The sequence below is a fragment of the Parambassis ranga genome, chromosome 19 (assembly GCF_900634625.1).
Source record: "Parambassis ranga chromosome 19, fParRan2.1, whole genome shotgun sequence".
NCBI classification, from domain to species: domain Eukaryota; kingdom Metazoa; phylum Chordata; class Actinopteri; family Ambassidae; genus Parambassis; species Parambassis ranga.
In genome coordinates, this window is record NC_041039.1 from 23,663,041 (window position 1) to 23,688,541 (window position 25,501).

The 25,501-nt window shown below is 47.4% G+C and overlaps 2 protein-coding genes across 6 annotated transcripts; one reads left to right on the plus strand and one right to left on the minus strand.

The window, feature by feature from the left end:
* The first annotated feature begins 375 nt into the window (after positions 1–375).
* Positions 376–8,001, plus strand: prr33 (proline rich 33). Its single transcript, XM_028429863.1, has 3 exons — positions 376–607; positions 895–942; positions 3,985–8,001. The coding sequence occupies exon 3, from the start codon at positions 4,000–4,002 to the stop codon at positions 7,216–7,218; it is 3,219 nt and encodes a 1,072-aa protein (XP_028285664.1). The 5' UTR covers positions 376–607; positions 895–942; positions 3,985–3,999; the 3' UTR covers positions 7,219–8,001.
* On the minus strand, positions 3,332–23,657 carry lsp1a (lymphocyte specific protein 1 a). Of its 5 annotated transcripts, none has more exons than XM_028429867.1 (13): positions 23,156–23,657; positions 16,720–16,863; positions 14,514–14,979; positions 14,288–14,427; positions 13,955–14,192; positions 13,731–13,868; positions 12,750–12,793; positions 11,603–11,684; positions 10,418–10,555; positions 9,662–9,763; positions 9,251–9,331; positions 9,006–9,105; positions 3,332–3,900 (listed from the first exon to the last, which is right to left on the minus strand). In XM_028429867.1, exons 1-13 carry the CDS (start codon positions 23,212–23,214, stop codon positions 3,878–3,880), a joined length of 1,755 nt encoding a protein of 584 aa, XP_028285668.1. In that variant the 5' UTR covers positions 23,215–23,657; the 3' UTR covers positions 3,332–3,877. The 5 variants fall into 5 exon arrangements, with proteins under 5 accessions (XP_028285668.1, XP_028285667.1, XP_028285665.1 ...); XM_028429866.1 differs by having other exon boundaries at positions 3,722–3,900; positions 9,662–9,760; positions 13,955–14,195; positions 23,156–23,655; XM_028429864.1 differs by having other exon boundaries at positions 3,722–3,900; positions 13,955–14,195; positions 23,156–23,655.
* Between the last annotated feature and the right edge of the window lie 1,844 nt (positions 23,658–25,501).

Consider the following 25,501-nt stretch of genomic DNA (forward strand, 5'->3'; position numbering starts at 1 on the left):
CAGAGCAAAAGCGCTCTTTGGATTTCTTCTGTGAATACTGGAACTTTCGGGAATGACTGGACACCAAACAGGGTGGATGATGTCTACAATATTGGTCCAAAAATCCAAATGTCCCCTGTGGGACAATTGCTTTCACCCATTCACAACACAAGCTGTTTATTCAATCCCAACACACCTTATCTGGTGACAAACATCCAACACCTGTGTGCCCCTGCAGGATGATCAGAAATCCATTCATGACTTTACAATCTAACATCCAGCAACTTCCTTAATTCTCTGAGCCCCCTGTGGGATCCTTGGTACATCCCTGCAGGGCCCCTGGGTGGCCCCCAGACCCCACTTTTAGCGCCCTGCAGTGGTGAAACCGAAGGCTCTGCCTGTGGCCTGTCGGCGCTGCACCTCGCCTCGTCTCACTCGCGCTGCTGCTGCTGTCACTGAGCTGTCCACAGGGCTCAGGATTTATTTTTGGACTGCCATGGCGCCTGTTCCTTCCATTTGTAGGAAGGGGGGTCAAGTTGGGCTCAACATGAACCTGCCGTTCTGACACTCCGGGCTGGGACAAGCAGGCAGCAGCCGGCCGGCCGCCCCCCAAGCAGCAGTCGCACAGGTAAACAGGCCATAATGACGCCTTTTATTCCACAGATAGAGCAGTGATCAGCAGGACAAGGTCGCCCGCAGGACCCCCCCACCTCTCCAGTGTGTGGGGACCTCTGGGTGTTTTTGTGTCGTCCGTGGTGTGTTGAAGCACTAGCTACATGTTAGCCTTGCTCTGTGGCTTCCAGCCACACTGTCATGTTTCTGTGTGTGTGTGTGTGAGCGATGATTAGCTGTGTTTTCTACAGGACTGACGTTCTTGAGTCTTTACATTGAACTTGAATGTGTGTTCTGTCACAGGGGAACCTGCCCGGAGCGCTTTGAACACTAGCAACAAGTTTTTACCTGGTACGTGCTTCCATGTTTTTCCTCTTTAACTCTCGGTATGCCGTGTTTGCACTAAACGACTTTTTGGGAGTGGATTCATTTACTTACGGAGGCTATTGTGGAGCGGCTGGTTTTTATTACGCAGCTATTATTACTCTTTCCTCTTTTGAACCTGCATCCTGAAGGCTCTCCAAATACCAAAAGTACCAGAGCCTTAAAAGGAGGAGCGATGGCTCATGTGTCAGGCAGCAGGATCAGGAGAGGAGCTGTGTGTGTGTGTCTGTGTGTGGCCTAAATTTCACTCACACACATCAAGAACAGTCAACAGTGTATAAACCATCATTTATCATTATTATTTGATAGTTTCTACACACCTCGAGCTCATCAGACATGCATGGTAAATTGTCCCGTCATGTGATTGGATGCTCTTATTTATGAGGCCCTATCCGGTGTTGCTGGGCTGTGATGTCATAAGGTCAGATGCCCTGCATTCACGCTCACACTGCAGCTGATACATATAGATATATATTTGTGCATTTATGTGGGAACAGACACGCTCAGCCTGAAAACTGTGAAGACATTTGATATCTGACACCAAACATTTGATATCCTGCCAAGTATGACGGAATTATACAAAAATATGAGAAAAGCATATGCTATATTAGCTCAGGCAGCTGCCAGAGTTTAATAATTGTTATACATAATATAATATATACATATATTTTTTATTTTATTTGCTTTCAATCTGTGGCTACCTTTTGTGCAGGTTTTCTGCTGAAGAAAAATATTAAATTATTATTATTTATTATTTACAGTAGAGGGTTAACCCTCTGATTTTTTCTTTCTCATAATATTATCTTATTTTTAACACCTTCTCCAAATGTAAACTTTGTAAAAACTCTGCAATTAAAATTCTGAATTGAGTCTAAATACAAGAAATGTCTGACCTCAATCAAATGAATAAAATTCAGATGATAAATTAATTACAGTCAGAAGTGTGAGGGAAAAAAACACGAGTAGCGCTAATTCTTATTCTTATCATCAGAAAAGATGAGTTAGAGAAGAGTTAAAGGGACAGTTCACCTCGAAAATCAATGTTTACGTTTGTCCATCAACATGGGCCCTGTTTAGGAGCCCTCTTCTAATGTGGCCCACTGACCTTTTTATTTTGGACCAGCATGTCATTTTAAAAGGTCAGACTCTTACTTTGAAAGCTACTTAAATGTTATATCTTATTTTAAAAGAATAGAATAATAATATGTAGCACTTGTATTGCTGGAATTAGTTTGAAGCCAAATCATTCGAGAATATCTTTAGACATTTGGGTGTAGCTCGGTAGAAAATAGTCCCTCGAAGATTTACTAAAGTTAATTTTTTTCTACTATTAAGTTGTAAAATATGGTTATTTTTAACAAGAATAAAAACATGTTGGACCTTAAAAATATTAATGACTTCAAAGAGGCCTAGATTCAAATGAAACATGCTGGTCTTACACAGCAGTCGGGCCACACAGAGCTTGCTTCTGGACCTGCAGGGCCTCCATCACAACGCTCTGATTTATTGTTTTCAGTAAAGTGATGCAGTCTGTAAAAAGCAGGAGTCTTAAAAAAGAGAAGCAGGTGATTGGCCGGCATCCGCTCTGCCTTCAGACTAAAATTAGGCTCCTAGGATCAGCTGTGAGGAGGTAACATCATCCGGAGGAAGAGTTGGGCCTGAATCCTCATCAGGCTGCTTTCAGAGCAAACACAGATGAGTCCGACCCTCTTAATTATTTTTTTACCATCTTGTTGACAAACTGCTCACCTTACCTTGCTGAGGTCTAGACTCACAGATCCATCCTCCAGACTTTCAGCTTGGCGCCTATAACCGACCTTCAGGTGGGGTCCGGACCAATCAGCGGCGTCCTGTGCAAAAGTTCTTCCGTGTATATTTTAGGTCTGTTTTAGATCCAAAAATAACTTGGTAAGAAACCACATTTGTCTTTTACGCTCATATTCTCCACAAAAAAAGACAAAAAACCGCCACAGAAACGCTAACGGCTTCTTGCTTGTTGTGTTTCCGCTCCAAAAATTCGCTGATCTGATTGGTTGAGGATAACGCGTGATCAACAGTGACTGACAGGTTCTTCATCCAATCAGCTGCCAAGTTGGTTCTACCCTTGGATCAAACTAACTGCCGTCAGGATAAGGGTGGATCCTTTGGGATATTATTGGGATTCACAAATGCCAATAATATTCTGTATTGATATTAAAATGTCTAGACAAAAAAAGAAACAAAACTAGGATAATTTCGCACATTATAAAGATAAAAACAATACACTAATATACAATAAAACTATAATTCTCATAATAATATTGCATTTAGGTTGCAGCTGATTGATGTAAGATATAACCTACAACAGAAGAAAATGTAGAAAATGATTTTAATTTATTCAAAAAGGTTTATAAACACATACAAGCAGATATCTCAGTAAATAGGTATTAAATGTGGAACATGTTTGCAGTAGTACGCAGACACAGCTAAAGGCACCGTGACAAGAGCAAGAGTTGAACTGTGAAGATGGTTGTTGTGTAACAGTCTGCTGTGGGCCACTGAGTCCAAACAGAACAATAAGAAAATAATGTGATCTATTCATTCTACATGACTGGAAAACATTTTCTACTCCAAAACATCAAACCCAGACCGCCATCATACAGTGACTGACAAGACACCATGGAGGATTTCTGCAACCAAATGTAGAGTAGCTGAAAAAACAGATATATACATAATACTAGGAATGCCAGAAAAAACAAAACAAAGAGACAATATAAACATTTAATGATCAAATCATTTGGAACTGAGTGGTTTGGATTGTTTTTGTTGAGCTGAGAGATAAGAAGTGATTTCTTAGATGTTAAGTGAGGCTGTAGATCTGCTACTGTTGGAGGGTGAGATCACCATGGAAACCATCCACAACTCAGTAATCTCCATCACAGAATTCTGCAAAAGAAAGACACAAGTTTGGTTATGTTTTGTTGTTTCTATCGAGTCCAGAGTTGTAACTTTGGTTGTCTCTGTCTGCAGGGTGCTGAAGCACTCATGGCTGTCGCTTACACTACTGTAACCCCACCGGGCCTGCTCTCCCAGCAGTACCCCCCGCCCCTGCTACCAAAGCCTGGAAAGGACAACCTTCGGCTCCAGAAGCTTCTCAAGAGGACCGCTAAGAAAAAGGCCTCCGCTCAGGCATCGCAGTCTGCCACGTCGTTTCGCTCTAACCTTTCCCCTGTCAATGAAGCAAGCCCTGACCTCGAGCACAGCGACCACTTCACCCCTCCACGGACTCCAGAGACGCCTCCCAGCCTCTACAGCTATCAGCCACCACCGCGGTTCACCGTCAGACCGCTGTATCAGCATGTGCCTTCTCCTTACCCACAACGTGCAGTTTACGGTAGAGCAGCTAGGATGTCCCCCCAGACAGTCGCTATCCCTTCATACTCCTACACGCAGCATGTCACCACCGTTTCTGCATATTCTGGGTCAGCACAGCTTACTGGCATCACCCAAGTTACCCAGATGTCTGCGCCTGCAGTGTGGATGGCTTCCTCTGTGCCTGAGGCCACAGTACCAGCTGCTGAAATGAAAAAGCCTCAAGCTGGTCTAAGACCAACCACAGCTGTCACAACCCCACAGACAAAACCATCAAGTCCAGGGCCAACTTCATATCCAACAGCAGGAGGCCAAGCTTTGATCCGGCCTCTCACCGTGTTGACCCCGCTTGTCAAACCCAAAAGTCCACGTCCAACATTTAAAGCAACAGAACCTTCAAAATCGCCCAAACCGATGTTTGATGTCCCTCAGATTAGGATGTACACAGCAAGCACGTCGTATTACGAAACATCCAGGACGCCACCAGTGTACGACACAGCTGGATTAACTGCTATTGGCAGCATGGTGCCTCAGGGTAAAACAGCATCAGAAACCAAACAGGATGTGTTTGATATGAGAAGAGGAACCACGCCAACAGCAGAGAATAATGCAACCACAGCTCCAGCAGCTGAAGTCAAGAGGGCCACTCCAACATCTGAAGTCAGGAGGGCCACTCCAACTTCTGAAGTCAAGAGGGCCACTCCAACATCTGAAGTCAAGAGGGCCACTCCAACATCTGAGGTTAAAAGGGCCACTCCAACATCTGAAGTCAAGAGGGCCACTCCAACATCTGAAGTCAAGAGGGCCACTTCAACAGCTGAAGTCAAGAGGGCCACTCCAACAGCTGAAGTCAAGAGGGCCACTCCAACATCTGAAGTCAAGAGAGCCACTCCAACATCTGAAGTCAAAAGGGCCACTCTAACACCTGAAGTCAAAAGGGCCACTCTAACACCTGAAGTCAAAAGGGCCACTCCAACAGCTGAGGTCAAAAGGGCCACTCCAACATCTGAAGTCAAAAGGGCCACTCCAACATCTGAAGTCAAAAGGGCCACTCCAACATCAAATTATGAGTTCCAGACCTCAAGAACCACTGCAGGACGGCCTAGAACTCCAGCATACCGTGTGATGCGGGCTACAACACCTGTCTTTGAAATCTCAAGACCCAACCCTCTCCTCTTTGCTGTGTCGCCAGTCACGGTAGAGTCAGAGAGGTCTCTCCAAACACCTTCTGCTGCGAGCGCTTCCTCTGCTTCCCAAAGCGTGAAGGCAGCAGAACCTCATGAAATAATGGTGAACGGGGACATTCAGCAGTCTGACATGAAACCTGCAGCTAAACCAGTACAACCAAGTATTACAAAGTCAAGGTCAGAGCCTGACCTAAGGAGGGGAACAACTGCCCCCATTGGCTCTCAAAGAACTCCATTATTAGTACCAACGACACCAGGAACCACCTTTCAAAGGTCTAAGACTCCAACATATGAGGCAACCCGACTTATGGCCACAATGCCTGCCTATAAAAGACCAAGGACACCTACACATGGGTCATCACCTGTAGGCTTTCAAAGACCCAAGACCCCAACTCAAGTGTCTCAAAAGTCTGCCTATCGTGGACTGACACCTGCCGAGTATGCTGCTCATGGTGGAATCAAAACGTACACACCAGCTTATGGTATCTCGGGTTCAATGATTTCAACTCAAGAGGAGGCTGAAGGTCAAAAAGAGCTATCAGAACAAAGTATAGCACCAGCCCCAGAACCATGTGTGAAAAGTGAAACACCCAAAGATGTAGATAAACCTCTGAGGGATGAGAAAGTTGCCATAGCCGCTTCTGTCCCTGTGATTGTTGTTACACAAGCTTCTGACTCCTCAGGAATGATCCTACCAAGAGAGATGAGTACAGATTCTGGTCAGGCTGCTGCGAAACAAGAACCGGCTCTGATTCCAGAAACACCAAAGTCAAAGCCTCCACCGGCAGAGAAACAGAAGGTGGAAGTTGAAGATACCAAACCAAAGACAAAGACTCCTGAAGTCAAATGTCCTGCACCCAAAAGTGCTGACCAAGATCCCCTGAAGGCAGTAAGGAAACTCTTAGGCAAGACTCAAGTGCAGGCTCCTGAGCCGAAAGCTGCAACTGAGACAAAAACAGAAGTCTCTAAACCAAAAGAACCCTTGGCTTCTACCAAAAGCTCAAAGCCAGACTCTGCCGCACCTCCTCTGCCTGTAAAAGTACCTGCTGCAGAAACAGGAACTGATGACAAAGCTAAAGATAAGAAAGCAGGATTAGCCTCAGAAGCTAAACCTTCAGTTGAGAAAAAGGAAGGCGACAAACCCCTTCCAGCAGCTGAGCCCCTGCTGAAGGCCATGCTAAAGCCAAAGGGAGCGTCTAAAACGAGCGGCTGGTCCCGGCTTAAGAAGCACATGGTGGTGGAGCAGGAAGAGCCCAAATTTCCAGAGACAGGCTCTCAGAAGGAGGCCACTGAGCCGGGCCCGATTGAGGCTAAAAAGCCAGACGTGAAGGCCGAAGACCAGCCACGCACAGAGGACGAGACAGAAAGCAAAGACGCTCCCAAAGCAACGAAGATGTGGGACGCAGTCCTCTTCCAAATGTTTTCCTCTAAAGAGAACATTATGCACCAGATCGAGTTAAACAAGAGTGAGGAGGAGAAGAAGCAGGAGACGAAGGGTGAGACGACAGAGATACCGTCGTTTGCATACCGGCTGCCTGTGCTGCTGTTTAGTCCAAAGTTTGACGCAAAAAGGCTGAAAGAGGCGGCGTCCAGGCCGGTCACGAAAATCTCTACTGTGTTTGAAATGGGTCTGATCGGGCGGAAAGGCAAAGAAGAGGAACCAAAAGACTTTAACAGAACAGCAAAAGGGTTCGCTGCTACTTAAGCTACATCTAATGTGAAAAGCCAAACATGTAAAAAACAAACAGAAGTTGAATGTACAGGTGCAGGAACCTTCAGAGCAGAAGTGATGTACAGTGTCTGTGTGGTCTGTGTGTGAACAGCTGATCCTGAACTTTTTACTTGACTACAGCTTTGTGTGACTGGTCGTCGGTGTGTTCCGTGTTTGTTTGTGTTAGCTGGAGACAGAGAAGAATTTGTCTTAAAGTCATTCGGACGTCAGATTAAAGTGTTTCTGTCGTTTCAGAGCTTCTCATTTGTTCTTTTGAATCACGTGTTCACAGACTGTGGAGCAACGCAGGATTTTACAGCTTCATTCGAAGTGGAAAGTTGATTTTTACAGAAAGAAATCCACATAAATATGAGTTTTTAATGGAGGAGTGAATTTAAGACAAATATTTTGGAAATTCTGTTTCTTTCTAATTCAATTCAGTTGTATTCAAAATGGTGCTCCTTGCCTCAGGGTAACAAACCTCTTAGAGGAGTTTGTAGAGATTTTTTAGGCCTTAGATGATGAAGAGTGACGGAATAAAGCTGTAATATGACAACAAAATAGTTTTAACTTTACAAGACAAACGCCAGCATGTGAGGAGAACAAAGTCTGAGTTTACACAAAAGAACAGGTTGCAATATTGTGAGAAATATTCGGAAATTATGAAATTATGGGAGTAAAAAGGAGAAAAGGTCACTTTTCTTGCAATATTACGGCTTGTTCTCACATTGTTGTGGATTTTTATTCTCATGAAACAATGACTTTATTCAAATATAATGGTTTGTGCTGTTTTTTTGCCGTTACGACTTTATTCTTGTCATGTTAGATGTTTGTTCTTCCTATATACTGCCATAGTTTGTGAAGATCACGCTGGATCATTAAGAGTTAAACTTCTAGGTGCAGGAAAATCAGTTTTATTACTCGCACAGAGTTTGATGTTTTTTTATGCACACTCATCGTAAAGCTTTACATTAATCTTTGCTTTATCCATAACTAGAAACATTAAATGGAAAAAGGTACTTCCTGTTTAACTCTATAGTTCCTGTTTAACTCTATAGTTCCTGTTTAACTCTATAGTGTGCTTACACAGAATACAGACACACAGTTTAGATAATAATTATAATTATAGTTAGATTATGACTTGAAGGTGGCTAGAAGTTTGTGAAAGTTGTCAGAGAGGAACGATGGAAGCTGCCTCTTCACTGATGGAGGTCAGCGGGACGATGATGTGAGGGGTCAAAGGTCAAGATGCGCAGGAGGGATTCGGGTCACTAATGCATGGCGGGCAGTCCATACTTTATTTTTCTAGCTTTCATTTTTTTTTCTAATGTCCTTTGTAACACGTGTGCTGACAAATAAAACACCAAGAAAACCTGGAACGTCCCGCTCAGCTCTGTCAGAATAAATCTGAAGCTTCTCTGGTGTTGAGTTGATTTTTCTCACTGGTCAAAATGCAAACGGAGGAATTTATGGCAGGAAAAGTGAGGGGAAAAGAAATCAGGGTGAAACATGGAGGACAGTCCAAACGTCTTCTGCTTAAATCTCAGTTCATTTAGGAAAGCGTTCAGTCCAACGTATATTTGTTTTTTATGTTCAGTGAATATTCAGCATATGTGGAGAAAAGTATACATGATTTTAGTATCAAAAGCACAATAATATTAAATTATCAGAAGTCTCAGTCATCATAAAAACAGCTGACAACACACTCCTCTGTGTGTTGTTTCATTTTTTCAGCATTGTTTGAAGTTATACTACAAACTGCTGAGTCTTCTGCTTCTTACCGGACTTTCCGTTGAATTCGTTCTCGTCGTCCACAGGAATCTTTTCATACTTTCCATGACCGGTGACGACAAATTTGTATTTTTTACCAGCTGTGGAGCCCTGAGGAGATAAATTAGATCTAAATGATCACTAAGGTCAATAAGGTGAGTCGTGTGTGTGAGTGTGTGTCTGTGAGTCTGTGTGTGCGTATGAGTGTGAGTCTGTGTCTGTGTGTGCGTGCGTGTGTTTGTGTGTGTGTTCATACCTTCAGTCCGGGCGTCTTGCTGGAGTCTCCGATCACCTCCCACATGTTCTTCTTCTGCATCACATCTCCTGACTTCACGTCCTGATCAATAACCAAGGTTAAAAACAGTTCTCAGAGTCAGTTCGTCTTCACATGCTTCTGGTGCATGCAGACGTTTTAAAGAGCGGAGCAGCAGAGGGAGAACGCATCACAGTTGCACCTGAACACATCACAGCTGCACCTGAACACATCACAGCTGCACCTGAACGCATCACAGTTGCACCTGAACACATCACAGCTGCACCTGAACACATCACAGCTGCACCTGAACACCTGAACACATCACAGCTGCACCTGAACGCATCACAGCACTATTGAAACTCTAATAACAATCATCCGTCTGTATTTACAGCGTTTGAACTCTTTACTCACAGCGCCTCTGCACGCCGACTGTCTGCTGCCGCCGTCTGAAGGGCCTTTCACCCACTGGTTGATCAGGCTGGCCACGCCCACTTTCAGGCTCTCAGCGTCCTGCTGAGTGACGGACATGCGAAAGAATCAAACCGATTACCCAGGCAGCTGGAACACCATGAGTTAATACTGTGTGTGTTTGGGAAATGTATGAAAATTATGATTGTCTGATGTCGGACAGTACCACTAATCGTCTCAGTTGTTCTACAATGAGTTAATTTGTTCTAGAACAGAGAATATCACATTTGAACATGTCAGACTTTATTTTCTTTGGATAAATGTCAGGTGTCTACAGACATGATGAAGTGAGTGGCAGGCCTGGACCGCGCTTCCTTCAGAAAACCCCCCTCTCTCTCAGCCTTGTTTCATTCTCTGTGTTTTTAAAGGTGAAGCAGGCCGGAGGGTAGATGTTTACAGCTCACCCTCGGCCCTCTGTCTGTTTCATCAGAGAAACAGGTTCTTATTAAAGTGTCAGATCAGCTGCCAGGACTGAGAATAGAAGTGTGAGGCTGGAGCGTTAAGGTCAGCCAAGCTGACAAAAACAGGATCTCCTCTGAGCGATCTGTTTGATTTTCCTGCAGGTGGTTCTTCACTTTTTACTCTGCAGCTGTTGACACAACCATCAGGTCATCAGACCGCCCAGCAGCAGTCTGTGTGTCTCATGTAAAGTGACCAGCAGGGGGCGGAGTAGTCTACAGTTACAGTGAGAGTTCTGACCTTGCAGGTGGCTCCTTTGCTGGGACTCTGGCTCCAGGACTCTCCGGCCTCAAACAGGTTCTTCTTGGAGGCGACAACCTCGGGTGAGTTGGGCAGGTCGGTCAGTGATACCTTCACTGCCCGGGGCTCCTGAGAGTTCTGCACCAATGACAAGAACAGCCGGTTAGCCAAGTGAAGCTAATGCAGAAACTGCAGTACCTGAAGTGGCCGCTAGAGGCTGGCTCCAAAGGTGAGTCAAACACAGACCTCCCTGTTATAATAGATCCATCTTCAATGTTTTTTTTTTTTACTATTTTCATGACATATAATATCATTTCTTGCTCTGTTTTTTTTTAAGAATTCTTTCTCAACAGATAACTGACTTCCACACTCCCAACATGTCCTCTAAATAAATAATGCTGATGAAGATTTAAAGCATGTCAAAAGACGAGTTAGTACCAGTACTTCCTGTTCTTTATTGCACCCTGAGTCGCGCTCTATAAATGAAAGCGTTGGATCGACCTTGAGCCATCCGGCCCGCTGTACATCAGCCTGGGAACGGCCCGAGGCCACGAGGGGAGCGCAGCGACGGAAAGATAAAAACAAAGAGCTTCTCATGTCAGTGCACAGAAATAAAACGACGTGGAGGTGATGTCATCGATCAGGTGCTGCAGAACGCAGCACAAAGAGGGTCAGAGCGGCTTCTGGGCCTCAGCTGCTCTCAGAGGTCAGAGGTCGACTGTGCGGAGTATTTCATCCACATGATGAAATATTCTGATGATGCTGTGACCTTCACACCCAGCTTAAGATGACATTTGTAACTGCGGGTCCAAAGCTGTGCTGTTGGTGCCTGTTTGGGTGAGTTCAGAGAAGTTCGGTCATGAGAATGAGACAGTGATCTGCATCATCAGTGGGCCTTCTGTGTCCATCTTTGTTTGAACATGATCAGCTTTATACAAACTGCTAGACCAGCTGCAGTGTTTCCTCATCACATTTATAGAATGTGACAGTTACATGTTTCTTATTGTTTAATTCGTAATCAATGTTCACAGTAATCTTTGTGTTGTGTTAACACACAGGAGGGAAACACGTAGCCTTCCATGTTCAAGGACTGAAACATCAACCTCATGTTACAGTTTCCTGGAGAGGGCAGCTGAATATTCTGTACTTTGAACTGTGCGTGTGTGTGTGTGTGTGTGAGCTGACCTCCACAGCGTGGGCGTACTGTTCCAGTTTGTCATCGATCTTGGCCAGCAGGACAAACGGCTGCGTCTTCTTAAAGCTGTTACTGAAAAAAAAACACAACCAGAGGTCACAACCTGACACACTCTCACACAAACACACAGACAGACACACACACACTCACACGCACATGCACACACACACACACACAAACACACGTCATTTAATGTATTTAAAACATAATGTAAATATTACATTTATTTTGTGTGTAAAACTACTCTAGCAGGTTCTGTGTAATAAAGGTGATCATGTGTACCGTTCTATTTAATAATAATGACGTTGTTTTCTTTCATTTTATGAAGGCCATATCTACCAGTTTTAGATGTGATCCACCTCTGAGTTTAGAATCGTATCCATAGCAACAGACAAACAGGATGCAGCGACCAGAATCAGTTCCACTGTGTAATGCAGCAGTTTAACGGCCACGTGTGAGAGTTTCTTATTGTGACGCATTCAGCAGTACTGTTACTGCACCACACACACACACACACACACACTCCCACAGATCACAGGTCAAAGGTTCAGCTGCCCGCTGACATCATGACTCCTCTGAGCACATCCCTACTTTAAAATAAAATCATGCTCGGAGAGCTCCTCAGAGCTGATAATTTCCTGCTGCAGACTGCCTGGAGCCGCCATGCCTCACCAACCACCAGAGAAAACACAGCCGCCTGCATCTGGATGGAGTTAAGTGGAGCCATAAATCACGGCTGAGGAGGGCGATGCACCGAGAGAGGTGGAGAGGTCGCCTCTTCATCAGTGTTCACCGCCAGACTGCAGAGGGTTTTAAACAGCTGCTCCAAAAAAAGACAGAGCCCTGACAGACAGCGGGCCTTTAGACTGGGTTTCAGCTGTGGATAAGCTGGCTGCCAGGGGGCCCTGTTCAGGACTGAGCAACTCATCAGCTAAAGAACTCAGGGGTTAACTGCAGTCAGTGGCAGCACTGTTAAAATGTCCAACCAGCCTGGTAGAAGCCGGGACATTTCAACATGGAGGTGTGAGGGGAGTGGGTCAGCCTCCAGAGGCCGCAGAAGGACCTGCAGTTCTGACCTTCATGTGTCACACCAGCCTCCAGAGCACTTAGAGACACTTAAACTAAAGAGGAGCTCACCTCTTCTTCAGTGAGCGGTTCAGGGACTCCGTCCTCTCTGTGATCTGAAACAGAAGAAGTCTGAGGTCATTTCATGTGAACACAGGAAGTCCCCCCCCCCTCCTCATGTAGCCACATCGGTTCACAAGCGTGCTAACCCCGGCTCGGCTTCTCGTTTGGACCACAGACCTCCATGAGTCCGTCCAAGACAAACAGAGCCAAGCCTGCTGGACTTCATCAAACAGCACGAGCTCTCAGTGCAGCAAACATTTTTAAAGGAGCTGCGTCTCACATCATAAAAGGTGAAGAGTGTCTGAACACACATGCAGTGTCATGCACAGGGACACACACACAATGTCCAACAACAGAGCCACAAAGTCCTGAAGGACTTCTTAAATTCCAGGACTGAAGAGGCTGCACTCACACACACACACAGACACACACACACAAACACACACACACAGACATGCAACTTACGCTGAGACCGAACCCTTCAGCTGTGGAGACAACACACAGGTGTCATTGTGCTTCTGTTTAAAGTTCTTTAAATGTAGGTGGCACCATCTAAACACGCTAAGCTAACGGCCACGTCCTCAGTTTATATCATCAAAAACATTTAATGTTGACAGATTAAAAGCAAAAGATGTTTTTATCTCTTAGTTTGAATATTATGGTAGTTAGCTGTAGTTACAGCAACAAAATGACACCACAAGGTGGCGCTACTTGTGGCATAAACTCTTTTTTATTTAGCATCATCAAACGATACTTTAACCATAAAACATCAAACTAATGCATGAATGTCTCATCATTTATGTAATATTTTTGTACATAACATTACAAAATAATAATTATTATTATTATATTGATTGATTGAATATATATGATTTTTTACTTTGAACAGAGCAGATTTCAATAAGCAGGTAACAAATAAGAAATAAATGAGATCTGCTGACTGAATGAAATAAAGAGTATTTGAGGGTATCTATCTTTTTGTGTTCGTACCTTGTGTGTCGGGACTTTGGGGCTGAATGGGCTGAACGTCTCGTCTCCGTCCACGCTGGACGTGCTCAGGTTCTTCATCCTCTCTGCTGCCTCCATCCTCCTCCTCTCGATGTCCTCCTTCATCTGCCGCCGCTCCTCCTGGGAGTCACATCCTCACATCATTTCACAGCTTTTTAAACAACAAACAGCAACAGCATCGTTGATTGGTCACATCTGAAGGTCACCTCCTCTTTGGCCAGCCGCTGCTGCTCCTCTGCCTCCCTGCGCCGCTCCTCCTCCTCTCGGACTCTGCGTCTGTCCTCCCTCCTCCTCTTCAGCTCCTCTAGCTCCTGCTCGGCCTCAACTTGCCGATGCCTCAGCTGCTCCAGCTCCTGGCTCTCCTTCTCATGGAGGCTCCGCCGGATCTTCTCCAGGCGCTGCTCCGTCTCCAGGATGGCCTCCGCCTCCTCCGGCTCCACCGCTCTGCTGCACAGAATGAAAGGCAGAATGCAGATAGATGATGCAGCAAACAGACGTCAGCGTGGCAGATGTGTACACTGTCATCAATAGAAACACACCTGGAGGATCTGTTTGTCTTGGTCATGTGTGATGTCACTTCCTCTGTGGCGGTGGGGCCGTTGGCGCTGCCGTGTTTTGGCTCTTGGTGAAGGAAAACCTTCGATGTGTAGGAGACCTTCACTTCTTTTCTTTTCTCCACCTGTTCATAAAAAGACAACAGACGATGCAGGAAGCTGCAGGTCAGACAGATGCTCTCTGAGTGTTGGTCATGTGACTGCTGCTCACATGTGACTCCATCATGGCGTCCTGCTGGTTGCTGAGGAGGACAGAACTTTTAGTTGTTACTGACCTCAGACATGCAGAATAAGGCCTCACCTCTGCACTGGGTCTCTGACTCTCCTCCCTCCTCCTCATCATCACTTCATCCTTCTTCCTCTGTTCCTCCTCTTTCTCCTTGGCTGTTTTGGCTCGGATCCTCTCCTCCTCCTCCTCACGTTCCTTCCTCCTCCTCTCCATCTCCTCCTGCTCTCCTCTCTGCGGTCGGGCAGAGGACATGATAGAGGCCTGAGCGGCCTTTGCGGGTGCAGCTTTGCTTACGGCGTCCTCCTCCTCGTCCTCGTATTCTTCGCCTCCCTGGCTGAGGCACTGCAGGCGCTGCTGCCTCTGTCTCTCTCTGCGCTGAATCCAGTCGCTGAAGCCCTCATCCTCCTCCAGAGAGGCGGGGCTGCTAGGCTTCAGGCTGCCATCATACCTGCAGTGGGACGCGACGGAGGACAGGAGAGTGAGGACACTCCGTGTTTAACAAAGATCAGAGAAGAGTCACAAAGAAAGTCAAACTAAAGACAGGAAAGGACTTTGAATCCACGGTATAAGTCATAAACCCCACCTCCTCCATGTTAGGATGGACCAGCTAAAACCTCGCTCTGCACTGCACAGACTGGTTTTAAGATGTGTTCAATGTAGCAGCTATCGTGAGTGACACATTTTGGCCTCACTTTTGTACACTGGGTGGAGGCGGAGCCAGGTTGTAGAAGGCGTGCTCGGCTGTCACTGCAGCATGTGTTGGACTGAATGTTGAGCAGGCACTCAGAGCTCAGTGCTGCTCTGAGCTGATCGCCTCCTCCTCCTCCTCTTCCTTCTCCTCCTCTGCCACCTTCTGCTCCTCCTCCCCTCTACGTTCTCCTCCTCCTCTTCCACCTTCTCCTCCACCTCCTCCATCTTCTCCTGCTCCTCCTCCTCCTCCTCCTCACTGATACTCATGAAAGTGCGACCTGTGTCTCTGGGAGCTGGCAGAAAGGAATTCACTCAGCATTCCCCAGATGATTAAGAGACTCGCTTGGCCAGCCGAGCCCCCAGTGCATGATGGGAGTCTGATCTCTCAGAGACTAATCAGTCTTAACGAACAGCTGCGGCTCTGTTTCAGTTCGAGCCGAGAAGTCAACCCCTGCAGGGACTCACGGGAGTCACGGCCTGCCTGACGTACAGTGAGTCTGTGGAACACTGTCGTGTGTTCGACAAACATCGTTTAAACCTGTGTGAACACCTGCTCGGCTCTCAGAGCCATGTGACCGCCTGACCTGTGTGATCGTGGGAACTGAGGAAGTCATTAAGCACAGATCATCACTCATGTCCACACACTTCCTGTGCACGCTCACTGTGTGACAGTTTGAGTTTGTCGTCATGTTTCCCAGTCGTGGAGCGAGCTCAGCGCGGCGCTTCATGGACGTCTGGTTGCATAAAACAAACAGCCTCTCTCCCTCCTGGAGTCGAACACACAGCTGCCTTCTCATTACACAACCTCCAAAAAATGTTTGCTGCAAAGAGCCACGAAGGGGGAAACTACCACCGTGTCATCGCTTGTGGCGTCTCACTCTGACTTTTAATTTCAGGCTCTTGATTACAGCTCCGACACCTCCTGCTCCATCGCAGGCTGCGGTGAGCTCGTGAGCTGCAGCCTATAATTGAAGGTGCAGCGATGAGGTAACGCTGCTGAGAGTCCCCCCGTCAGCTCGATTGATTTTTGTTGCCTGTGAGGAGGTCAAAGTTCAGCAGACGCTGAATGAAGCAACATCAGTGGTTGCTGTGCATTAGCATAGCTTAGCAAAAAGGCATTGCATGGCTGTGGGGCGCATTATTTAGCTTTAATTTGATAACGGCCTCCAGCCCATCTGTGTCAGTCAGGTTCATAACTTCTCGACTCTTTTCCCATCCCTGCTGTGGGACGGACAAAGAGTTCAGGACGTCGCCTGCAGGTTTCTAAAGAGCTGCTTTAAATATGTGTGTGTGGCACTGACTCACGCCATAGTGGCAGCATCACAGAGCAGCTAGCCAACCAATGAGGAGGAGGAGCAGGAAGCAGGAAGTGGCCACACACGCTGTCACTCAAAGCGAGTCAACATAATTGTATTATACAGTTATGTCACAAAAAGGATCCTTATTACTGCTGTGAAGGTGGGCCTGTACAGGGTTTATCTGCTCAGTCTGGACTCACATGTTTTCCCCTGACGTCTCGCCCTCTGGTGACGTCTCTCCCGGCGCCGAGCCGCTGTTCCTCCGGCATAAAGACTCGCGAGCTCTTCTCCGGCGCTCCCTCTCCACCTCCTCTGCATCCTCGATGCTCCTTTGAGCGGTCAGCCTGAGGAGACAGAGAGACACGGGTCACTAAAGATGGCTTCAGAGTTTGCTTTAAATTCAAATATTTTAGTCATTTCTGGCTAAAATCCTTCACAGTTTACAGTTTACAACAATAATGTAATCCCCCATCGTGGTGTTGCGCCACACAGATTCCTGCCGTCAGCACTACATTTGTCATGGATCACACTGACTCACACTGACTCGTCTGTGAACACACACACACAGTCAGCAGCTGTGACGAGGCTGAACACAGGAGAACATCTGCTGGCTTGTTGTGTATGATAAACAGGCTCTTTACCTCATGTCAGCATGACCTCACTGTATTTATTACAAACATGAACCACATTCTCAACACCTCCACTCACCCACAGGAAGCTCTCATGCCAGCACCCGGCTCAGTTATAAACAGGGACACTGTTTGTTTATGGATTCAGTGACTGTTGCATGCTGGATCTGTTTCTTTACCAAAATACAAACACACTCACATTAACAGGGTCTAAACTACAGAAACTTTCAGATCGTGCCATCAGGTTCAACTGAAACCTCATCACTTTAAAATCCTCCAAAAATCAACTGTTAATGCAGGAACAAGATTCAGTAAAGACTAAAAGTCCTGTCCTCCTCAGCAGCCAGCAGGAAGCCATGATAGAGTCACATGTGAGCAGCAGTCACATGACCAACACTCAGAGAGTCTCTGTCTGACCTGCAATCAGGTCAAAAAGGAACATATGAGCACAAGAGTCACTTCAAAACCAAACAAACTGTTATCGGAGCAGAGAAGTCTTTGTGAACCAACGGAACTGACAGCACTTCCTCACAGGACTCTGATTGGTCCGAACCAAACGTGGATCAACACCAATTGCAGCTTGAAGCCTGGCAGAGGGACCTGATGGACTCTGGTGGACTCTGGTGGACTATGGTGGACTATGGTGGACTCTGCTCTCCAGCTGCTGTCGGGATGCTAGCTGCAGCTGAAGCCTGACACTCGTGGTGCCTCAGAAGTCGTCCTGATCTCATGTTGGTGTTCTGGGATCTGGGTCGATGCGCTCCATGTGTCTGCTCCATGTGTCTGCTCAGGCGTCGACTTACTAAACTCACATTTGGCTCCTGGGTCAGTAGTAAATCTTTAATGGCCTCCAGGCTCCATCTGTTCCTCCAGCCTCCACTTTCTGTGAGGGGAAAGTGAGGACGGAGCTGTGACCTCTGACCCCTCTGGTCTCTGGTTTGTGTGCAGCTCCTGAGCTGCAGCGTCTCCTCCGCTGAGTTCTCATCACAGCGAGAACTGAAGTCGGTCTTATTTCTCAGCTGCCGGCGGCTGCGGGAGCTTCAGGAATAAATACTTTGGTTCAGTGTTGTCTTTGTGTTCATTAAACACTTAACACTTTAAAACATAAAAATTAAAATAATAAGAATGATAAGCCTCCTGGAACCTCAGGAGGGATGCCATCTTGGTTTTCTGTCAGAGCCACACGAGGTGTGCAGGAAGCAACAGGTGAAACAAACAGCTGCTTTTCTGGCTCCGACTGTCACTGACCAAAAAGGTCCGTTTCCACCTGAGTGTTTAAAGCAGCGGAAATGGCCCAGATCACTCAGAGAAACCACTTTAATGTAGAAGAAGCTCATGTTTGCGTTTGTCCCGATGATGAGTCACTGACAGCTGAATCTGCCATCAGTCATGCTGACCTTCAGGGCTCCTGGGCGCCCTGCCAGCCGGCGCTGTGCCCGGTCTTGCCTCGGGTGTCAGTTTACAGAGAAAACCTGCTTGACTCCTGCTGAGCCGGAGAAAGTGCTCTGTGTGTGTATGTTTGTATTGTGTGGAGCGGCGTTGTTACAGCGTGATGCCGCCTGGCTCTGTGCTGGAGGAGCTCTCCGGCCTGCAGCCATGACGAGATGAGAAACAGATCGGAGGAAACGCAGGAGCCGGAGGAGGACGTGGAGCTGAGTTAACCCTGCTGCTTCAAAATCTGATATTCACTGAACCTGAATCCCACAGCTCTGATTACACAAAGGAAACGAGCGTGGCGGGTTTCAACACCTGGCCCGCTGACCACAGACCAGCCAGAGCTGGTTTTTATAAACACCGACCCTCCACCTGCAGGAAAATCCTGTCTGACAGTCACAACAACAATTTAAACAACTTTTTCATTTACTTTTATTCTTCCAGTTTTGAAGCTTGGTGAGGAGTCAACGTTCATTACTCACTTCTGTAGCCTGCCTCTAGTGGAGACTGAAGGAACTGCAGTTTAACTGTATATGCTGCAGCGCAGGTTAAATTCATCACGAGCATTGTAGCCTCAGAGGCTCTAGTGCCCTCCAGGAAGCTTTAACTCTGTGTGACACTGAATGACTCAGAGAGAAAGTTCTGGGTCATCTCAGTGACCCACATCCAGCTGTACGCCGGCCTCTCCACCTCTGCCCTGCATTCACTTCCTCTTCGCCCATCACTCCACCCGCTGCAGGAAGAATAGGCAGAAAGCTGGAGGCGGAGAGAGAGGAGCTGACGAGTGTGGAGCTTATCAGCATCCAGCTCCAAGTCCAGATCTGTTTCACTGAATCCAGCCTGATGTTAGGAGATACATGATGATCTGATGAGTCACATGTCCTTCACTTCCTGCTTCCTATAAGACATCCCAACATGTTGGACTGTGTCTTTAAGTACTAAGCTGCTTCCCTGTGCTTTGGAGACGCAGCTGGTTGTTAGCAGACACATGATACAAAGCAGAGACAAAGTGTGTGTGTCACTAAGCCACACATTGTGGGTCTGCCTCTGTCTGCACTTGTCCAGGTTTGAACTTTATTGTCCAGCAAAGCTTCACCGCAACAAGAGTGAAAGAGGCCATCAGAAGGCTCCAGATTAAGAAGCCTTAGAGCCTCGGCTGCTCCTTTGTGAGCGCTCATGCTGTCATCGACTGGATGACTGCTCTGAATGACACAATAATAACACGGTGAGCTCTCAGCCCGGAGGCCTGCCAGGCTCCGGGCACAGACGAGCATGGTGGGAGAGACGTTTGAGAAGTGAAGTCACTCAAACAAGTCCTGACAGAGGAGGGCTCTGAATCACCCAACAGAGAGGCACGACAGCAGAGAGACCACGATTCCCACAGAGACATGTCACCAGAGGCTTTAACTCCTTCTGTCGGGGATCATGGAGTCTGGATCCAGGGCTCCTCAAAGCTGTCCTGTCAAATGTTTGTGGACTGTCCCTGCCCGGGACCGGCAGCTCTGCACAGAGCCTCCTCTTCCTCACATTAAAACATGATGAAGATGAGAGCTTTAAAAACAGAAGCCACATGTGACGTCAGGTTTGTTACAGTGAATTCTTTCCCAGCCTCTCTGGAAGCCTCTTTATTTTCTGCCTCTTCTCATTTCCATCCAATGTAAACACAGAATCAAACTTCAGATTCAGCCGGTTTGTTTTCTCTGGATTTAAGGGATCAGTGGTGTGTTTGTGCTCAGCATGAGGGGGGGGGCACCCAGACATCCAGCCACAACAGGCTGATTACTGCTGTCTGTCTGCACGCTGGCTGTAAACACATCGCTGCTGCTTTGAAATATAAAACACGCTCTTAGTCCAATTTTGTCGTGTAGATTCTTTTAAATGTGCAAATGTGATGTCAGAAACAAGTGTTTTTTTGTCTTTTTTTCTTATCACTATATCCCTCCAAATTCTTACATTTGTGAGGAAATACTTTTCAAAGAACATAACATAACTTTCTAAAAGGTTTATGACTTTAATCTGACAACAGATTACAACATACCACCCTCACTGATAACACTTCACAGGGCTTCTTATACACCCAGCAGACAGCTCAGAGGATCAGACCTCAGTTTCAGAGCTGGATCCAGACTCCATGATCCCCAAAAGAAACAGCAAGAGACAGACGCAGCACAGACTGAGAGCCACAGACACAGAGTACCATGCGTTCATACAGTGAAATGAAACTCTGTGCTCCTCACTCGGCTCAGAGAGTTATGAGCTCAGAGAGGAGGATCAGCTGCCTGAGTGCTGACGGAGGCCGGTGAGATAAAGAGCTGTCAGCTGCTCTCACAGATACGGCCCCACAGGAAACTCCTCTTTGTTTGCTTTCCCCCCCCATCCTTTTAACACAGTCGGCCTGCAGAGGGAGGAGAGTTCAGCGCCCCCGTCAGTCAGCAGCTCACCCCACCCGCCCCCCACAAAAACATTCCTCTTATCTCCCTGTATCATAAACACTGAGGAAGCCCACCTGTGTGTGTGTGTGTGAGGATTTGGATTTTGGGGTCAGAGGTCAGAGTTTGTTTTTGAGGCAGTTGGATGACATCAGCGGGCCGGGCTGGGGGGGGGGGGGGGGGTTGATTAGAAGCAGATCACCAGCAGCCCACACACTGCAGCGCCACGCTAACTGCTCTGTGTTTGTGCAACAGATCTACAGAGTGTGTCTGTGACGTACGCGGTGTGAGTGTAGTCCTGACATCTGATGGACAAACCGGCTTTAAACATCCTGGAAATGTTCCCGTTTCAGACTAACAGTCCAAACCTTCATCCACTGATCACTGCTGCAGCTTCAGAGCAGGTGATGAGGGTTCAGATGATGATGACTGTGTGTGTGTGTGTCTGTCCTGACCTCCGACCTCATCCCTCTTCATCAGACTTCATCAGGAACCAGAGACACGGAGGCTGGGTGTCCGCCAACGTTTGTGCTGGACATCAACACAATGAACAACTCAACCCCAGAGCGTCTGCAGAAGAAGAGGACATCGCAGCAGCTCTCCGGCGTGTCGTGGACGTTTTTTTAACGCTGATGTGCGGCTCGTGGTGTTTGTGGAATGATGTCATTGCTGCTGTCATCTCCTCCACACCGAACACGTCTGCTGAGTGGACTGAATCAGAGCGAGAGACGCCTCCTCCAGCTGCTCTCACTGACTCACTGCTTTACAGACATCACAACACCTCCAGACATGGATGCCGCAGAACATCAGATCACCACGGAGACAGGCCACACAGGAGCGGCGGTGACAGGAAGCCAGTCAGCAGACGGCCCTGATCGGACCAGTGTCAGTGTGTCTCCACGACTGAACACAGATCTAAACTGAATGGCAGCCATCAGAGGAAACTCAGAGGAACACAAAGCTGCTGGTGTCATGGAGGAGGACAGCTGACAGTGTAAAAGTCTGTGCGTGGATCTGAGCTGAGCTCTGATGAAGGCTTTAATGTGGAAACTTTGGTTTCTGCCTCTTATTGAGAGCTTCGACTGTGAACATCTGCTCCACGTCTCAGCTTTCAGAAGGTCTGACATGAACCCTGAAGCTGGACACTCGAAGACCTCAGGCCTCATTCGCCTCCCCAGCTATCAGAGGGGCGTGGCCTGATTGACGGCTGGAAGCAGCCAATAAGTTCTTAAAGTTCTCGTCAGGTTTTTGATGTCTGTGTGATTATTATATCGCTCCTGATCGAGTCAGAGTGTGTCAATCACTATTGGAGGATTATAATGTTAAAGTGGCGTCTTCACCCCTGCTGTCGTTTCCACTCCACCCACAGAGGAGTCAGACTGAGAGCCGACACAGGACGGGAAAAAAAACACTTTTTTCCTGGAGACAGGACGCGCCACTAACCTGAAGACAAAAGGCCGGCTCAGGTGACCTTTCACCTCTGACACCACTGATCGCACACACCGCTTCCCTTCACGGCGTCTCGGCCGCCTCACAGCTCGAGGTGAGTTTAAAAAGGAAAATAACAGCACAGATCTAACATGAGTCTTTGTTAGAGTAATCCCCCAAAACCCGCCGTGACCCAAAACACTCCCCATAATCCCACTGTTCCCATCAGCAGACCTGTTTACCACACACACACAGAGACAGACACACACACACACACACAGACACAGAGACAGACACACACACACAGACACACACAAAGACACACACACAGACACACACACACACAGACACAGAGACACACACACACACACAGACACACACACAGAGACACACACAAAGACACACACAGACACACACACACACAGACACAGAGACACACACACAGAGACACAAACACACTCACACAGACACATAGACACACACACACACACACACTCACACAGAGACAGACACACACACAGACACACACCAATCACACAGACACACACACACACACTCACACAGACACACACGCATTATCGTTCAACGTTCACACTGAGAACATCAGGGGAAAACCTGACAATTCCTCCTCTGTGAGTGTGTGTATGTGAGTGTGTCTGTGTGTGTGTTCAAACATTAACCTGTGTGAAACAAACAGAAACCAATCGACCACATACCTCATCAGGTTTTGTAAACCCTGTTTGCTGGAGTTTCTCCTCAGCAGAGCGTTCGACATGTTCACCTCTTCTTCTTCTTCTTCTTCTTCTTCTGTTGGAGATAAAGTAGAAGCTCTCAGCAGCTACTCAGATCAGCTTTCTCCTCTTTTTCTTCTTGCCCAAGTCGACCCTTTCCGTCCTGCAGCTGTACTGAAGCCTGGAGCTCAGCGTGTGAGAGTGTGTGTGCTGTTAAAGAGTCGTCACACACACTGTCTTATTGTTATATCTCTCTCTCACTCTCTCTCTCTCTCTCTCACACACACACACACCCTGCAATGGTTGTTGGGAATGTCAGTGAAGCTCAGAGGGACTCCCTCCTCTCTCTCTCGCTCTCTCTCTCTCTTAGAGGCTGGGTTTTTAGTCATTACACCCCCCGCCCACACACACACACACACACACACACACACACACACACACCTCCCTCTGTCCTACATGTGGTTTTTATTGAAGAGCTCAGAGCAGCGGGGCCCAACATCTTTCACCTTTTTTCTTTCCCCTCTCTCTCTCTCTCTCTCTCTCTCTGCATTATCCTGGGTCATGTGGTCTTCCCTGAGGGGGGAATGAAAGGCGATACACCCCCCCCCCCCTCCATGAAAAAAAAGAATCCACTACTGAACCATCCAGAGCCCCTCCCCAACAATCTCTGATCTCTACTTTTGTCAAAGTAGCAGATCAGCAGAAAACAGAAAGAGACGATCAGAAATATCAAGTGTCAGAAAGTGGGACAAAGGACAGCCTGTGTGTGTGTCTGTGTGTGGTTGTGTGTGAGAGAGTGTGAGTGTGTGTGTGTGTGAGTGTGTGTGACTGTGTGTGTGTGTTAGTGTGTGTGTGTATGCCAGTCCTCACAGTGATGATGACTCGTCCAGGAGGAAAAGGAGGAGGAGCTTCACTGAGACCTGCAGTTCCTTGAGCGGCCACTTGAGGGTTAAGGTTAGGGTCCATGTTAAAAAGCCCAGTTTTGATTGGTCGAACATTCTGTGGTTCAGCATGAACACACAGCTTGAAGCCTGGAGAGATCAACAGCTGTGGTGAACTGCAGATTAGACAGATTATGATGATGATAATCTGTGGTGCAGCATGTTTGATCTGAGTCAGGCCTTCACTCCACCTTCAGACATGTGGGCCCTGCTGGTGTCAGTGGTTTCAGGAGGATTTGGTGGACACGGCGTGGTCACCTGTGTGTGCAGCTGTAGGCTCACCCTGCTGGACTTCAGTGTTTCTGAGCAGGCGCTCATCAGCAGGCCTCCGCCCGCCCTCCACACTCTGACAAACAAACCCCGCGCCTTTGTCTGCACGCAGCCCTCACGCTCACACATTCAACACACCGCCGTTACCACAGCAACCCACTCCAGTAAGTCTTCGCTTGGTGGCACGTCAGACAAAAGGGCTGTTCTGGGAAGTGAGGACGGCCTCCTTCACTCTGAAGTAGGCTCACATAAAGCAGAGCTGCCATTTCCAGAGAGCGGCGGGTGACCTGAACGCAACCCTGACGCCTTAAAGCAAACACAGGGCTCGACAACTGTGTGTCCTTCACATCACTATTGTTTTTCACTAGGTCTGATCATAGTCAGCTGCTGCCTGTGAGCCCTTCACACAGACACACAGAGGTGTTGATCTTCTCCACCTTCCTCCCCGCTGGGGGAATGAACAGCTCCGTCCATCTGCACAGAAACAGCACAGAGCCTCCTTCAGCTCAGGACAAACAGTCCGAGCTGCTGCACACGTCAGGGCAGAAACATCTGTCAGACGTCCCACCTGCATCCAGAACCAGAGCCAGGAGGCAGAGCTGTGAGTTAATAAGATGTTCAGATGGTCCGGTTCAGCCACAGAGAGCCATCACTGACATGACTGAAAGCAGCTAGAACAATAGGAAAAGTGAGACATCAGCTCTAAAGTTTAATCCAGGACACTAAATCCTGCAGCTAATCCTGTCCTGAGGCCCAAAAAGAAAATCTGTTTTGCTTATTTGGCTGAAGCAGGATTAAAGCTGCACAAAAGAACAAAGCAGGTCTGCTCCCTCAGATCAGGTAGGGCTGACCTGTGACCCAGAATATGTTCCCGGCCCGATCTCCATGCCACCACATCTGCTCCCGACCTGACCCGGTGACACCGAGAACAGGCCCTCCTCCACAGAGGGGCTTACCCACTGGAATTCTGTGATTTAACCATCGCTGACCTCCTCTCCTACACAAAGGAAGTGATGTTTGAGTTACCTCACTGATGCTAGCCTGCATGCTAACAGGGACACACCGTTAGCCAAATAGTGTAGCAAAATACTACGTAGATAACAGACTCCTGTGAGCTAAT

Coding starts and splice junctions, on each gene's coding strand:
- lsp1a (XM_028429864.1), bottom strand. CDS start 23,214: ATGTCGAACGCTCTGCTGAGGAGAAACTCCAGCAAACAGGGTTTACAA. Junction 10,556..11,602: donor AGTACGCCCACGCTGTGGAG/GTCAGCTCACAC, acceptor TCATTGGTGCAG/AACTCTCAGGAGCCCCGGGC. Junction 3,901..9,005: donor CGAATTCAACGGAAAGTCCG/GTAAGAAGCAGA, acceptor TTTCTTTTGCAG/AATTCTGTGATGGAGATTAC.
- prr33 (XM_028429863.1), top strand. CDS start 4,000: ATGGCTGTCGCTTACACTACTGTAACCCCACCGGGCCTGCTCTCCCAG.